This window comes from Xenopus laevis, chromosome 6S (assembly GCF_017654675.1).
Source record: "Xenopus laevis strain J_2021 chromosome 6S, Xenopus_laevis_v10.1, whole genome shotgun sequence".
Lineage (NCBI taxonomy): Eukaryota > Metazoa > Chordata > Amphibia > Anura > Pipidae > Xenopus > Xenopus laevis.
The window spans coordinates 122,695,553-122,711,849 of NC_054382.1; the positions used below are offsets into that span (position 1 = coordinate 122,695,553).

Below are 16,297 nucleotides of genomic sequence, written 5' to 3' on the forward strand. Positions count from 1 at the left end.
AAATACATATACACTTATGTACGACAACAATTTCAACTGTATTAGTACTAGGGCTGCACCGAAAACAATTTCAACTGTATTAGTACTAGGGCTGCACCGAATCCAAGATTTGTTTCGGGATTTAGCCTTTTTCAGCAGGATTCGGCCGAAATCCTTCTGCCCGGTCGAACAAAGGTGCTGTACTAATTAGGGATGCACCGAATCCACTATTTTGGTTTCGCTGGAACCACTGAATCCTTCACGAAAGATTCGGCCGAATACCGAACTGAATCCGAATTTGCATTAGGAAACCGCGTGACTTTTTGTCACAAACCAAAGAAGTAAAAAAAAAAGTCTTCCCCTTTCCACTCCTAATTTGCATATGCAAATTAGGATTCGGTTCGGTATTTGGTTGAATCTTTAGTGAAGGATTCGGGGGTTCAGCCGAATCCAAAATAGTGGATTCGGTGCATCCCTAATTAGTACAGCACCGTTGTCAATTAAACACAGACAATTTTGGACAATTTCCATTGTTATCTCAACAGCAGCCAAGCAATATGGCAGCTTCCACTTATATATTGATTAGGGATGTACCGAATCCAGGATTCGGCCCGGCCTAACCGAATTTGCATATGCAAATTAGGGGCGGGGAGGTAAATTACATGACTTTTTGTCTCAAAACAAGGAAGTAAAAAAAATTTCCCCTTCCCACCCCTAGTTTGCATATGCAAATTCCGATTTGGTTCGGTATTTGCGAAGGATTCAGGGGTTCGGCCGAATCCAAAAAAGTGGATTCGGTGCATTCCTAATATTGATGCTATTATACAAAGAAGCAATGGCTCTATACTTCACATCTTAAAAAAAATAAGCTATTAAAGAAAGAAAAAAAAAGACACAATCCCTCGGTGTATGTGAAACCTCATCCGTTTCTGAGGTTACAGCGTTTTCCTGCAGACTGAATTTAATAGTTGGATTTGATTCTACATTTGGTTCATGTTGAGTCTGAATGCGATGATACGGCCTCAATAGGAAACCGTTGCCGTAGCCAAGACACGTCTGCCTGATAATAGCAGAGAAACCTGGGCTTCCTTTTTCGACTTGAAAATCTTAGTTTCAGCCATGCCCCATGGTGACCTCCTAGAACTTTAAATCACAGAACAACTTGCAATTTGATTTCTCTGATACAAAGGAAAGGGAGCAGCTACTTTATAACTGGGGAAGATCCCTGAGGTCAGGAGGCAAATTGATTTATCCAGATGAGAGTTTTAAAGCCGGAATATAAAAGCTGGACAACCATAAGTTGTGAGTGATACCCCTGCCTGTTAAAGAGTCCCACACCTACATCATTGCGGGTCATTACATTGAGAGATGAAGAAGAAGTGGCCCCCTGGTGAGGCTGACGTTATTACAACCCTGGCACTTGCTTCACATTCATCAAAGTCAAGTCTGTTTCCACTTCCTTAACTATCACTAGATCATGGGCAGCTCAGCTGGTGGCATTGCTACTAGAGATGGAGCGGAGATTGATGGACTCCACAAAGCTGTTGAAACGTTCCAGACGTAGGGAAAGCAGGCAGCAGTTCTCCATTAACATTGAAAGAAAATAATCCAGCAGCAAGCTCACCAGGAAACTGCTAATCAATCAGATTTTCCCTTTTGTTTTTTTTTTTGCATCTAGTTAACCAGTTTCCTACATTCGCACACACGCACGTACGTATGGAATTGATTAGCTCTACTACACAGAGACAATATAGAAGGCTTGATGGACAGCCCCAACACACAATGGAATCTGGTGCAGCGAGGATCTTTTTATATAAAGCTTCTTTCAGATGTGGGAATACACTTGTTGGCAATAAAACATTTTTTTAAAAAGATGTTTTGGTTGTCCAACATTTGGTCAGGCTCACTTCAGCTCAAGTACAGATCTATGGAAAAATGGTAGTAGAGTCATGTGTTATAGCGCCAAAAAAAAAAACAGAAAACACTAAGGGGCCAAATTCTCTAAAAATTTGAGAATAACCAAAAAAAAAATCAACGGGAGCTACGCTGATCCTATCAGACCTTTTTTAAAACCATTCAGACTTCAAGATTTTTTTTTTCTCCTAGTAATTGTCTGGGGGAAAAAAAATGTTTTATTCCTAATTTTTAGCTTATACTTTTTCGTTTTTCTCCATTCTGTTTTTATACTGTATTCGAATGAAATTAACCGTGGTTTCGAACCTCTACCACTAAAATTTGACCGTTAAAGGAGAAGGAAAGGTTAAAACTAAGTAATCTTAATCAGAAAGGTCTATATAAATACACCATTAAAACCTCAAAGTAATGTTGTTCTGAGACCTCTGTCAAAAGAAACACCACATTTCTTTCCTTCTATTGTGTACTCATGGGCTTCTGTATCAGACTTCCTGTTTTCATCTTAAATCTTCAGGTCTTGGGCTTGAGCATGCTCAGTTTGCTCCTCTCTCCTCCCCTCCCTGCTGTAATCTGAGCTCAGAGCGAGCAGCGAGAGAGAGACTGAGACAGGAAGTGATGTCACCGCAAGCTAATATGGCAGCTGCTATCCTAAACAAACAGAGACAGTGTCTAGAGCTGATTACTCAGGTATGGAAAAGCATTCTAAAGAATAAAAATGGCATTTTAGCTTGCACTGTTGTGGCTAATCTATTGGGTATAAACTGCCTTGGTAGTTTTCCTTCTCCTTTAATAAATGGCCCTCTAAGAGGCCTATTTATCAAAATTCGATTGTGTGTAATTTTGATCTTAAATCCTAATTTTTAGAGGTTTTTTTTTTCAACCTCAACTAAATTCACATTTTCTGAATATAAAAAGCACAAATGAATAAAAATATGGAACGAATACCGATACCTCGAAACATTGTTTTCATTAGAATTTTCGTGTGATTACAGGCAAAACCCCACCAGAAAACAGGACACCTTGAAGTAAATAAATGTTTCACAATTCGCTATGGAAGCCGCCGACTGAATTTTTACATGACCTCGGCAGCTTTTAGATGTCAATGTTTTGTATTGAGTTTTTTGTGGTTTTTACAATTTAATTATTTAAATCCATGATCGTTAGTACTAAAATGTTTGATTTATGGAAATAACGTCCCCCACAAACGTTTATAAATATTAATGGGTTTTTGCTTTCCCATTCCTTTTTCAGATCTAGTTGGGAGGATAATCATAGCTTGGATGCCTCTGATCAAAGTTGTTTATTTGTTTGGCTGTCAAGAAACGAGTGAATTTAGTAGGGATGCACCAAATCCAGGATTCGGTCAGGATTTGTCCTTTTTCAGCAGGATTCGCATTCTGCCAGGCTGAACCGAATTTGAATCCTAATTTGCATATGCAAATTAGGGGCGGGGAGGGAAATCACGTGACTTTGGGACACAAAAAGGAAGTAAAAAATGTTTCCCCTTCCCACCCCCAATTTGCATATGCAAATCAGGATTCTGTATTTGTTGTATATTTCGGGAAGGTTTCGGCCGAATCCAATATAGTGGATTCAGTGCATCCCTAGAATTTAGGCATTATTTTCAAAATTCACAGCTTTCCCTTTTTGTTCTCAACCCCTCTCCATCGACCACCACCACTGGGGCGCCAATGTAGAATCTGAATACAGGGGGCTGCCTGTGCTTTTCCGTCTATAAACGTTTAATAGGTCACCATCCTTCAAAGCATTCAAGCTGGCACTCAACATGAGGCAGAAAGCTGTGAGAGCAAATCAAAGGAGATGGAGAAATTGGAAATTACAGATTCTTGCTTCAGTTCAGGAGGCATATAAATGTCAACAAGGGATTATCCGTTTTTACTTTCCGTTCCACACACATTGTAGATTTCAGTTCCACTTGGTTCACCTTTATCCATCACTGGCAGCAACCCCACGCAGAGGCATGGTTACAACTTGTAGAATCCATTGACAAGATCTCGGAAGGAAAAGGTTTTCCGCTTTCCCCGCGGCCGTGTCGGTGCCTTTGAGTGTGGCACAAACGAAATGAAGGATGATGGATTGCAGAGTTCTGCTGGATGGTTTATGGAATATTGTTACATGACAAGTGCAGATAAGAAACAATGGATATTACAGAAGTGGAGAAGCGCTGAATGGAGCTCTACTTAGTCCCATTTATCATTGCCAGTTGTTACATCTCTCTGTTTGGAGCGTTGTATCCAAGAGAATACGGCATTTAGCTACTAGAATAGTTTTGCGTGAAGTTCTGTGAATTCAATTATTTACTTTGAGGTCACTACAGTCCACCATGCGTTTCTGGTTATTTGAGGTCCCCACAGTCCACGGTGCGTTTCTGGTTATTTGAGGTCGCCACAGTCCACGGTGCGTTTCTGGTTATTTGAGGTCGCCACAGTCCACCGTGCGTTTCTGGTTATTTGAAGTCCCCACAGTCCACCGAGTGTTTCTGGTTATTTGAGGTCGCCACAGCCCACCGAGTGTTTCTGGTTATTTGAGGTCCCCACAGTCCACCGTGCCTTTCTGTTTATTTGAGGTCCCCACAGTCCACCGTGCGTTTCTGCTTATTTGAGGTCTCCATAGTCCACTGTGCGTTTCTGGTTAATTGAGGTCACCAGAGTCCACCGTGCGTTTCTGGTTATTTGAGGTCTCCACAGTCCACCGTGCGTTTCTGGTTATTTGAGGTCCCCACAGTCCACCGTGCGTTTCTGGTTATTTGAGGTCTCCACAGTCCACCATGCGTTTCTGGTTATTTAAGGTCCCCACAGTCCACCGTGCGTTTCTGGTTATTTGAGGTCGCCACAGTGGACCGTGCGTTTCTGGTTATTTAAGGTCCCCACAGTCCACCGCGCGTTTCTGGTTATTTGAGGTCTCCACAGTCCACCGTGCGTTTCTGGTTATTTCAAGAAAACCCAGACGGGGTCAGCTGAAAGCATGAACATTTTACATGTACAAGTCAGAGTGAATGGCCGGAGTCTGTGAAGGTCCTTAGGTGCTCATAGGTTTTAGGAATAGGCCTTGGGTTAGGTTCAATGGAAGCACAAAAACACAAGGCTGTACACCAACAGGGGTTGTTCACCTTTGAGTTAACTTTTAGTATTTATGTAGTAGAGACGTATATTCTGAGACAATTTGCAATTGGTTTTCATTTTTTATTACTTGTGGTTTATGAGTTATTTAGCTTTTTATTCAGCAGCTCTCCAGTTTGTAATTTCAGCCATCTGGTTGCTAGGGTCCAAATTCCCCTAGCACCCACGCACCAATTTAAATAAGAGACTGGAATATGAATACGAGAGGCCTGAATAGAAAGAGGAGTAATAAAAAGTAGGAATAACAATACATTTGTGGCCTTACAGAGCATTTGCTTTTTTAGGTGGGGTCAGTGAACCCCATAAACTGAAAAAAGTCAGAAGGAGAAGGCAAACAATTTAAAAACTTTAAAAAGAAATAATGAAGACCAGCTGAAAGGTTGCTTACAATGGCTCATTCTACAACATACTAAAAGTTAACGTAAAGGTGAACCACCCCTTTAATGAATAATTAAATTCTGACTAAAGTGGGATTTCTTCAGAAAACGATGCCAATTCTATGGTGGCATAAGCATTTCCCCCTCTTCTGTGCACAAATTCTGGAGGAAATTAGAGCCATAGAGACACTCTTTGTGTAATATCAATTTTAACTCTTAAAGGATCATAAACATAATTTTTTTTTTTTTTTAAAGAATTCGTTAGTGTAGAACGAAACAAAAAAAAACACAAAGACATATTAAACTTTTAAATCGCCAAGTCTTTATTAAGAAATAAACGAAACTCCTCTTTAGAAAAGGTGACATGGCAACTATTCATCATGAGGCGCTCGATTTCTCCTCCCTGGCTATCTCCTATAAGACAAAGCAAGGAGGAGAAATCGAGTGCCGCACGATGGATCGCCTTTTCTGAAGGGGAGCTCAAGCAGAGTTTCTGTAAGTTATTTATTAATAACGACTTAGCAATTTGAAAGTTTAATATGTCTTTGTGTTTTTTTTTTTTCGTCCTACACAAACACATTTTTTAATAAAAAAAAATTGATGTTACTGTTCCTTTCATAGAAAGGGCTTGCTGGACAATGAACAACCCGCTTTCAGCTGCAGGACACCAAAATGTGCAAACTCAGTTCTTTTCTTCAGTGTATACAACAGAGGAGCCAGAGTTGCATGACCCACCTCATAGCTGTACTGTTGGCTGCCCCCATGGCTACACAGCAGCTTGTTTATATAAACTATAGTAGTACTTATCTGTTATCTACTGTGTATCCTGTGCTTGAATGGCTGCCCCCATGGCTACACAGCAGCTTGTTTATATAAACTATAGTAGTACTTATCTGTTATCTACTGTGTATCCTGTGCTTGAATGGCTGCCCCCATGGCTACACAGCAGCTTGTTTATATAAACTATAGTAGTACTTATCTGTTATCTACTGTGTATCCTGTGCTTGAATGGCTGCCCCATGGCTACACAGCAGCTTGTTTATATAAACTATAGTAGTACTTATCTGTTATCTACTGTGTATCCTGTGCTTGAATGGCTGCCCCATGGCTACACAGCAGCTTGTTTATATAAACTATAGTAGTACTTATCTGTTATCTATTGTGTATCCTGTGCTTGAATGGCTGCCCCCATGGCTACACAGCAGCTTGTTTATATAAACTATAGTAGTACTTATCTGTTATCTACTGTGTATCCTGTGCTTGAATGGCTGCCCCCATGGCTACACAGCAGCTTGTTTATATAAACTATAGTAGTACTTATCTGTTATCTACTGTGTATCCTGTGCTTGAATGGCTGCCCCCATGGCTACACAGCAGCTTGTTTATATAAACTATAGTAGTGTTTCTGAAGCAAACACACCAGTTTTACCAGTGCAGGACATCACTCCATTATATTGTCATTCCTTTAAAAGAGAAGTTATCTATCCTGTTTATCTTTAATAAACCTCTTTGGACAGATGTGTCTCACTACAGTAATAGATTCTTTTCCAGGTACTTTGCCTTTATGCCGGCTTCCTAAACTGAAGGCCACTATCTTAATATAATAACTATCTTGTATAATCATAATAATTTACTGTTGCCCTGCACTGGTAAATCTTGCGTGGTCGCTTCAGAAACACTACTATAGTTATAAAATAGTATTTAAATAAACTGCTGTGTATCATGGGAGGGAGCCATTCAAAAGAAGAAAGCATCAGGTTACATAACAGATAAGCTCTTTAGAACACCATTATATTCTATAGAGCTCATCAGTCATCTGCTGGTACTATTTAGCCCTATTTCCATTTCTGCACATCGTGAAAAGATTTTGCACAAAATCTTAGAGAACCAAGTCAGGGCAAAGACATATACTCAATATTCCAATTACCTTTCAAATGTCTATTAAAAACAGATACCAGAGTTTCCTCCTGATGTGACCTTATATAAGCCTTTTTAAAACTTTTTTTTTACTTCCTACCGTGGCACAATTTTGTGCATTTTCATCGTCCAGTCTGGAAAAATCTCATTCAAGAGAAGAGGCTACGTTTCAAACTCAAACATACACATCCCTTCTTGGCTTCCCGCAATAGCAGGAAAAACATTAAAAACGTTGTTTATAGTTTTCCGAGGATATAAAAAGGAGGGGCGTATGCAATGTATTACTTCAGCAGTCTATACCAATTTTTGCCACTGTCAAAGATAAAACCATTAAAGGAGAAGGAAAGGTACCAAAGCAGTGTATTGTCAGCAGATTAGCCATAATTAGTGCAAGATATAACACTATATTTATTCTGCAGAATGTTTTACCATACCTGAGTAAACAACTCTAGAAGGTCTCTGTGTGTTTAGGATAGCAGCTGCCATATTAGCTTGTTGTGACATCCCTTCCTGCCTGAGCTTCCCTGCTCACTCATAGCTCTGGGCTCCGATTACAGCAGGGAGGGGAGGGGGGAGAGGAGCAAACTGAGCATGCTCAAGCCCTAGCCCTGGAGGTTTAAGCTGAAAACAGGAAGTCTGATACAGAAGCCCATGTGTACACAATAGAAGGAAAGAAATGTGGTGTTTCTTTTGACAGAGGACTCAGAGCAGCATTTGAGGGTTTACTGGTGTATTTATATAGACCTTTCTGATAAAGCTTATTTGATTTCAGCCTATCCTCCTTTAAAATAAAACGAACATTATCAAGAAGTATAGTGTAACGGTTAAACACCATATTTAGCAGCTTATGTTATGTCTAATTGGCATTTGTTAGGGGATAAACAACAGAATAGAAGCTTAGAGGGAATTCTGCTGCCAAACTGACCATATTGTTTCATATTTCTCCCTTCTGTCAAATTTAAAATCTGTTCGTTCTTCCACTTTGCTTATTCCCTCTAGTGTGTTAACCCATTATTTTTTTTGGGAGGGAAGGGGTGAGATTCTTTCCAATTTTGGGGACGAGTGCTCTGGCTGCTTGCTGCATGTGTATTACCAATGGATCTTGTATCACAATGTGTTTTAGTCTGTCTTAAAGGGGTTGTTCACCTTTAAACTAACTTTAAGTATGTTATAAAATTGCAAATTCGAACTTTTCAATTGTTCTTAATTTTTTTTTAATTATGTGCCATCTTCTTCTTCTGACACTTTCAAGCTTTCAAATGGGGGGACCCCATCTAAAAAGCAAATGCTCTGTAAGACTGAACATTTATTGTTATTGCTACTTTTAATTAGGGACGCAACTAATCCATTTTGGATTCGGCCGAACCCCCGAATCCTTTGCAGAATGATACTGAACCCTAATTTGCATATGCAAATTAGGGGTGGGTAGGGGAAAACGTTTTTTACTTCCTTGTATTGACACAAAATCACGTGATTTCCCTCCCTGCCCCTAATTTGCATATGCAAATTAGAATTTGGTTCGGCAGAAGGATTTGGTCGAATCCGAATCCTGCTGAAAAAGGCCAAATCCTGGTCGAATCCCGAACCGAATCCTGGATTTGGTGCATCCCTACTTTTTATTACTCATCTTTTTATTCAGGCCTCTCTTATTCAAATTCCAGTCTCTTATTTAAATAAATGCATGGTTGCTGGGGTAATATGGATCCTAGCAACCATATTGCTGAAACTGCAAACTGGAGAGCTGCTGAATAAAAAGCTAAATAACTCAAAAACCACAAATAATGAAAACCAACTGCAAATTGTCTGAGAATATCAGTCTCTACATTATATTAAAAGTTAACCCAAAGGTGAACAAGCCCTTTAATTTAATTTAACATGGCTTCTATACTTTCCCATCAGCCATGATCTTAATTGCACCAAAACAGACAAGCCCCCCCCAAAAGATAAAAAACTGAGTTGTTAAAATGTGTTTATATTTTGGTAATACATCAAAAGCAGGTGACGAGCTTGTTTAAGGCCGCCATTCGCTGGAGCGTCAGTTGGTCTGATCCTGCAGCGCTTCGGCCATGAAAAGCTTGCCGAGGTTTTGCGAGGTGAACCCCTTGATGTGCTGGATGTAAGTGTTAATTTGACCTGTTGAATAGAGAAAGAGTTTTTACATTAGAAAAAGAAAAAACATTGGTAATAGAACATAGAATCATAACATGGACTGGCGCTCACGGCTCTCTGTATGGGGTTAAACACATCAAATTAAAGTCATGTGAATATCCTGAAATTAATAGAAAAATGTGGCTATTTATAAGGCAAGATCATTTTTAGAATTAAGGCAAAATTTACATAGAAATAACCATCAATTTTGAAAAATGGTAAGTGTTTGTGTTGTGCTTTTTGAAATAGACACCAAGGGTGAGAAGGCTTAACCAAGTGTCAGCTAGGTCTGCTCCATCAACATGTATGACACTGGCTAGAGTGCTGAAATCCTCCAAGAAATCCTAATACGGTTAAGGCCCCTTTACAGACAGAGTCAGCAGCTTATTGGCCCGTGTGTGGGACCATCTGAAGGGCTTCCCTGATCGATATCATCTCGATCGGGCAGGTTAAAAAATCCTGTTGGATCACGGCCGCACCCGTGATCCAACCGCCTGTATCAGATGCATTATGATCCGATTGTTGGGCCTTAGGGCCCATGATCAGATCTGCCTGATGAAACCCACCTCAATGTGGACATATCGGGAGAGATCCCCTCATTTGGCGACATCACCAAACAAGCGAATTTCTATGTCTATGGCCACCTTAAGCCCCACAATTTACCTATTTTAAGGGGATAAAAAAAATAAAAAAAGTGTAAAATCTGGGGAAAATTAAAATCAGAGAAAAGCATTATAAATTATATATTGGTGTGCCCAAAAAAAAAAAAAAGGGATGTAAAATTAAGGTTTCACAGGTATGAGATCCATTATCCAGAAACCCATTATCCAGAATGTCTCCCAAAGACTCCAATTTATCCAAATTTTTCAAAATGATTTCCTTTTTCTCTGTAATAATAAAACGGTAGCTTGTACTTGATCACAACTAAGATATAATTAATCTTTATTGGAAGCAAAACCAGCCTATTGGATTTATTTAATGTTTACAAGATTTTCTAGTAGACTTAAGGTATGAAGATCCAAATTACAGAAAGATTTGTTATCCAGAAAGCCCCAGGTCCTGAGCGTTCTGGATTACAGGTCCCATACCTGTACTAGAAATTCTCTCTAAATAGTGTGAATTTATCTTAAAATCATCTAAAATAAAAAATGGAAGACCTATTGCAAATTATTAGAAATAATACAATTCTTCCTTGACCCCCCCCCCCCCATCAAACATTAGTACTCAGCAGGTGTAGTAGCTATGTTAGCTGCCACCCAGCGCAGAGCCATTGCCCAAAACAATGTATGAATACAGTGGTTACATCTGTGCGGTTTGTCTCTCTTTCCTTCTGAAGCCTGCAATGTGGAATGTAATTACAGGAAGGTAATTGATTTATTCACACACTGCATTCGAGAGCCTTCCCGGTACATGAAACGCGGGCTATATTGAGAAACACCTGGGTATGAAATCTGTTTTGTGTTTCTTTGGGCTGAATGTAAATTGCTTATAAAATAAAGAAAGAAAAAAAAATATTTCACGGAACTATGTGAATCCCGGCTGCACAGTCAACCAAGTAGAAAATGAGTCCAGGACCTTACAGGGTATCATGTGTAAGCAATTTCATTTGCTTATCTCAAGCAGCTCTTCTTCTGCCGCCTTAAAACCCCTTAAAGCTGAAGGGTGTGTGTGTGTGTGTGGGGAGCTCTAATAAACAGTTTCTGGGTTTCTTTCTCAATTTGATCCCACAAGGTCACGGAAAAATAATTGAGCGGCAGTCACTTTCCTGAGGTCTAGTAATGAACAGTGACATTATTGAAGAAGAGGTTAATGTACCAAAATTTAGAACGCTACATTCGGCAATGTGGTTATCCATTACTCTGAATGAAGTTGGTATCCCTTGGGGGGGGGCGCAGCCAAAATTTGGACGTGTATCCATAAAGACAGACATTCAGTCGGAGATCTTTGCTTTTGTGGGAAAGAGAAGAGCAGAGAGGAATAAACAGATGCCATGCTCTCACTGTATGGCTCTGGTTAAAAGTTTTTGGAGTAAATCCAGAAAATTTTGTTCTAATTTTACCTACACGCAAGAATGATTTTTGGAATTTTATTTAACAATTTAATAGAACTCTTGAATGCTGTCTAACAAGGGACTGGTTTGTAGCTCAGTAGGGTGATAGAATTCTTTAATTCCATCTAACAAGGTTTGTAGCTCAGTACAGTGATAGAACTCGAAGTCCATCTAACAAGGTTTGTAGCTCAGAGGGGTTATAGAACTCTTGAATTCCATCTAACAAGGTTTGTAGCTCAGAGGGGTTATAGAACTCTTGAATTCCATCTAACAAGCATTGTAGCTTAGTAGAGTGATATAGCTCTTGAATTCCATCTAACAAACTTTGTAGCTCAGTAGAGTGATAGAACTCTTGAATTCCATCTAACAAGGTTTGCAGCTCAGTAGGGTTATAGAACTCTTGAATTCCATCTAACAAGGTTGGTAGCTAAGTAGGGTGATAGAACTCTTGAATTCCATCTAACAAACTTTGTAGCTCAGTAGAGTGATAGAACTCTTGAATTCCATCTAACAAGGTTTGCAGCTCAGTAGGGTTATAGAACTCTTGAATTCCATCTAACAAGGTTGGTAGCTAAGTAGGGTGATAGAACTCTTGAATTCCATCTAACAAGGTTTGCAGCTCAGTAGGGTTATAGAACTCTTAAATTCCATCTAACAAGGTTTGTAGCTCAGTAGGGTTATAGAACTCTTGAATTCCATCTAACAAGCGTTGTAGCTTAGTAGAGTGATATAGCTCTTGAATTCCATCTAACAAACTTTTTAGCTCAGTAGAGTGATAGAACTCTTGAATTCCACCTAACAAGGTTTGTAGCTCAGTAGGGTGCTGGCAGGTGACTTTATATAGTGGCTCAGGCATTGAGCGTGCCAGGTAAAAAGGACACTTGTGGGGAGGATGTCTGGGGTAATAAGGTAACTTTAGAATAATTGTTGAAGTAATAAAAACTTTCTTATCTTATCTCATATGGGCTGGCAATAACTGGACATCACATGGAATTAGATGCAGTTATAAAAGTAGTTTATTTAATGAATCACATCTCAATATGTATCCTGTGATTAGGCTATGTAGGTATAACAGCCTATGACTAAGTTCCCACAAGGAATAAATATGAAGCATAAGGCTACATATTTTAAAAAAAACATTAAATAAAGTGCTTTTTTTTTTTAACTACATCAAGTTCCATGTGAGAATGCGAAGATAAGAAGGTGTTTATTACCTCGTCTAAGATGAAGGTCTGGGACACCTGTTACCGTACTTTACAATAATTGTTGAAGTAATAAAAACTTTCTTATCTTATATCATATGGGCTGGCAAAAACTGGACATCACATGGAATTAGATGCAGTTATAAAAGTAGTTCATTTAATGAATCACTTCTCAATATGTATCCTGTGTATAGGCTATGTAGGTATAACAGCCTATGACTAAGTGCCCACAAGGAATAAAAAGCATAAGGCTACATATTTTAAAAAAACATTCATTAAATAAAGTGCTTTTTTTTTTTTTTTTTAACTACATCAAGTTCCATGTGAGAATTAGAAGATAAGAAGGTGTTTATTACCTCCTCTAAGATGAAGGTCTGGGACGCCTGTTACCTTTGGTAACTTAAACCCTTGCTACTTTCTTCAATAAATACTGTATGCCTTTCCAAACATGTGTACACAACACAGTGGATGGTATCAGGGTTGCCATCAGTTATCATGGGCCCATATTAATAAGTTAGATACCCCCTCCATGGGTGACCAATGTGTCCACTGCTCACCTGGCCCCCCTGGTGGATGGACCCTGCCAACAAGAAAATGTGACACCATTACAAAGAAATACCACTAAACAAAATGCCACAGCCCTGATCTGCCCCGGCCACTACAAATTAAGCCAAAAATCCACCCAAATTCTTGGAGCCACAGACTACTGATGGAGGCCCTGGTTTACAATTCGCTCTAAACCATTGTTCTGGCCTATAAAGCAGAATCCCAGACATGATCTATAGGTTGCCTAGTTTTGGAGCTACTGTTTTGGGAAAAAAGTATTACATTCTAATTAAAATGATAGTCCTTTCAGCCCTTCTTCCACATTTAATATGAATATAACCTTGGACACACAAGCTCATCACGATGCAGTCTGAGCACCAACATAATATTTGTGTGATAAACACAATCAGTGGTCACAATCAGGTACACATCGGTGATACACTTTTAAAAGAGAACTACGGCAAAAATGAAAATTTAATATAAGTTTCAGCATACTGAAATAAGAAACTTTCTAAATACACATATGGGACCTGTTAACCAGAATGTTTGGGACCTGGGGTTTTCCAGATAATGGATCTTTCCATAATTTGTATCCCCATACTTTAAGCCTACTAGAAAATCATATCAACATGAAATAAACCCAATAGGCTGGTTTTGCTTCCAATAAGGATTAATTATATCTTAGTTGGGATCAAGTACAAGATACTGTTTTATTATTACAGAGAAAAAGGAAATCAATTAAAAATTTTAATTATTTGGATAAAATGCAGTTTATGGGAAATGGCCTTTCTGCAATTTAGAGCTTTCTGGATAACGGAATTCCGGATAACAGATCCTATACCTGTACAATCAAATATTCTGCATCGTTTCTGAAATAATCAAGTTTATCTTCACTATTCCTCTCTCAGCATCTGTTTCTCTTCATTCTCTCTTCATGCAGCAGTTGGGTGTCAGATATTCACAGTTAGATCCAATATATCTTATAGGGGGGGCAGATGTATTAGAGCTCACTCAAATAACTGATTCCAGTACAAACAAAATAACTGCCTTTTGCACAAATCCTGCATGTAGAGAGACGATGTCTTGTGAGTTTAATAGAGTGAGCTCTAATACATCTTCTAGGCAAAAGGAGCCCCCCTATAAGATATATTGGATCTAACTGTCAATGAATATCTGACACCCAACTGCTGCATGAAGACAGAATGAAGAGAAACAAATACGGAGAGAGGAAATAGTAAAGATAAACTTGTTTCAGAAACTGTAGAGAATTTTTAATTGATTATATGTAGAAAAACTTTTATTTTAGTATGCTGAAGTTTATATTAAATTTTAATATTTGCGACAGTTCCCTTTAACGAGAGGTTTAGAAGACATGGTGCACAGTATCCCCCACTACCTGCAATAAGAAGGGGATCCATTCTGGAAGGGGTCACAGGAGGCTTAAACATCTTGTTGACGTCTTCCTCGGGCAATGGGGTCTCTCCGCGGCTCAGGCGCTGTAGGTTTTCTTGTTGTCTCCTTTGCGTGTACTGCATATGGGATAGATACAAGAAAATAAACAATTAATAGCTAGCTGTGCCACTAGAGACCTTTTTTAGTTAAAATGATAGGGAATTTACTGGGGTCACTATTAAAGGAGCTTTCACAGCACATGAGCTCAGGTACTCACTCATCTCTCTCTCTCTCTCTCTCTAGATATATAGATATAGATATATATATATAGATATAGATAGAACAGTCTCAAAGCCAGGCATTCTGCTATTCTATAATGTAATAGTAAAGTCATCAGCTTGTATGACCTCATGTTCTGCTTGATGCAGACTGAGCATGCTCCAAACGATGACCTAACAAATTCCCAGATGGGACAAGTTTGAAGGCCTGAATCATTACTGTATTAAAAAAAACAGAAACTTCAGGTTGGTAGAGTTAAGTTTGGTATTGGAGCTGGGCCTGGGGTTTTCTGGATAATGGATCTTTCTGTGATTTGGATCTTCATTCCATTAGTCCACTCAAAAATCACTTAAACATTAAGTAAATCCAATAGGATTGTTTTGCCTCCAATAAGGATTAATTAAATCTTAAAAGCTTCGGTTTTATTACAGAGAAAAAAGAAATACATTTTAAAGGGATTCTGTCATGATTTTTGTAAAGTCGTTTCTATTTCTAAATGACACTGTTTACACTGCAAATAATTCACTCTACCATGTAAAATTTCATTCCTGAACCAGCAAGTGTATTTATTAGCTGTAATATTGGTGTGTAGGTGCATCTCAGGTCATTTTGCCTGGTCATGTGCTTTTCAGAAAGAGCCTGCACTTTAGGATGGAACTGCTTTCTGGTAGGCTGTTGTTTCTCCTACTCAATGTAACTGAATGTGTCCCAGTGGGACCTGGATTTTTCTATTGAGTGCTGTTCTTAGATCTACCAGGCAGCTGTTATCTTGTGTTAGGGAGCTACTATCTGGTTACCTTCCCATTGTTCTTTTGTTAGGCTGCTGGGGGGGCAGGAAAGGGAGGGGTGATATCACACCAACTTGCAGTACAGCAGTAAAGAGTGACTAAAGTTTATCAGAGCACAAGTCACATGACTTGAGGCAGCTGAGAAACTGACAAAATGTCTAGCCCCATGTCAGATCTCAAAATAAAATACGAAAAAATGTGTTCGCTCTTTTGAGAAATGGATTTATGTACAGAATTCGGCTGGAGCAGCACTATTAACTGACGTGTTTTGAAAAAGACTCTTTATCCCATAACAGTATCCCTTTAAATTATTTGGATAAAATAGAGTCTATGGGAAATGGCCTTCGCCTAATTCAGGGCTTTCCATACAACGGATCCCATACCTGTATAACATAAAGCGTTTATAGCTATAACCATTTTTAGGCTTTAGTTCCCATTTAATGGAGCAAATGCAAAATACTAAAATGAGCCCAATACATCAGTGTCGAAAATGTCCAGTTATATATGTGTCAGCAGAGAATAGGGATGCACCGAATCCACTATTTTGGATTCAGCCGAACCCCAA

General features: G+C 39.0%; 1 protein-coding gene across 1 annotated transcript in view; it reads right to left on the reverse strand.

The window, feature by feature from the left end:
* Positions 1–9,283: 9,283 nt before the first annotated feature.
* Positions 9,284–16,297, reverse strand: part of eif3h.S (eukaryotic translation initiation factor 3 subunit H S homeolog) — a 127,946-nt gene continuing 120,932 nt past the window's right edge. Inside the window, 2 exon segments of the mRNA NM_001095310.1 lie at positions 9,284–9,460; positions 14,670–14,802. Of these exon segments, the coding sequence (NP_001088779.1) occupies positions 9,363–9,460; positions 14,670–14,802 (231 nt within the window). The 3' untranslated portion in view covers positions 9,284–9,362.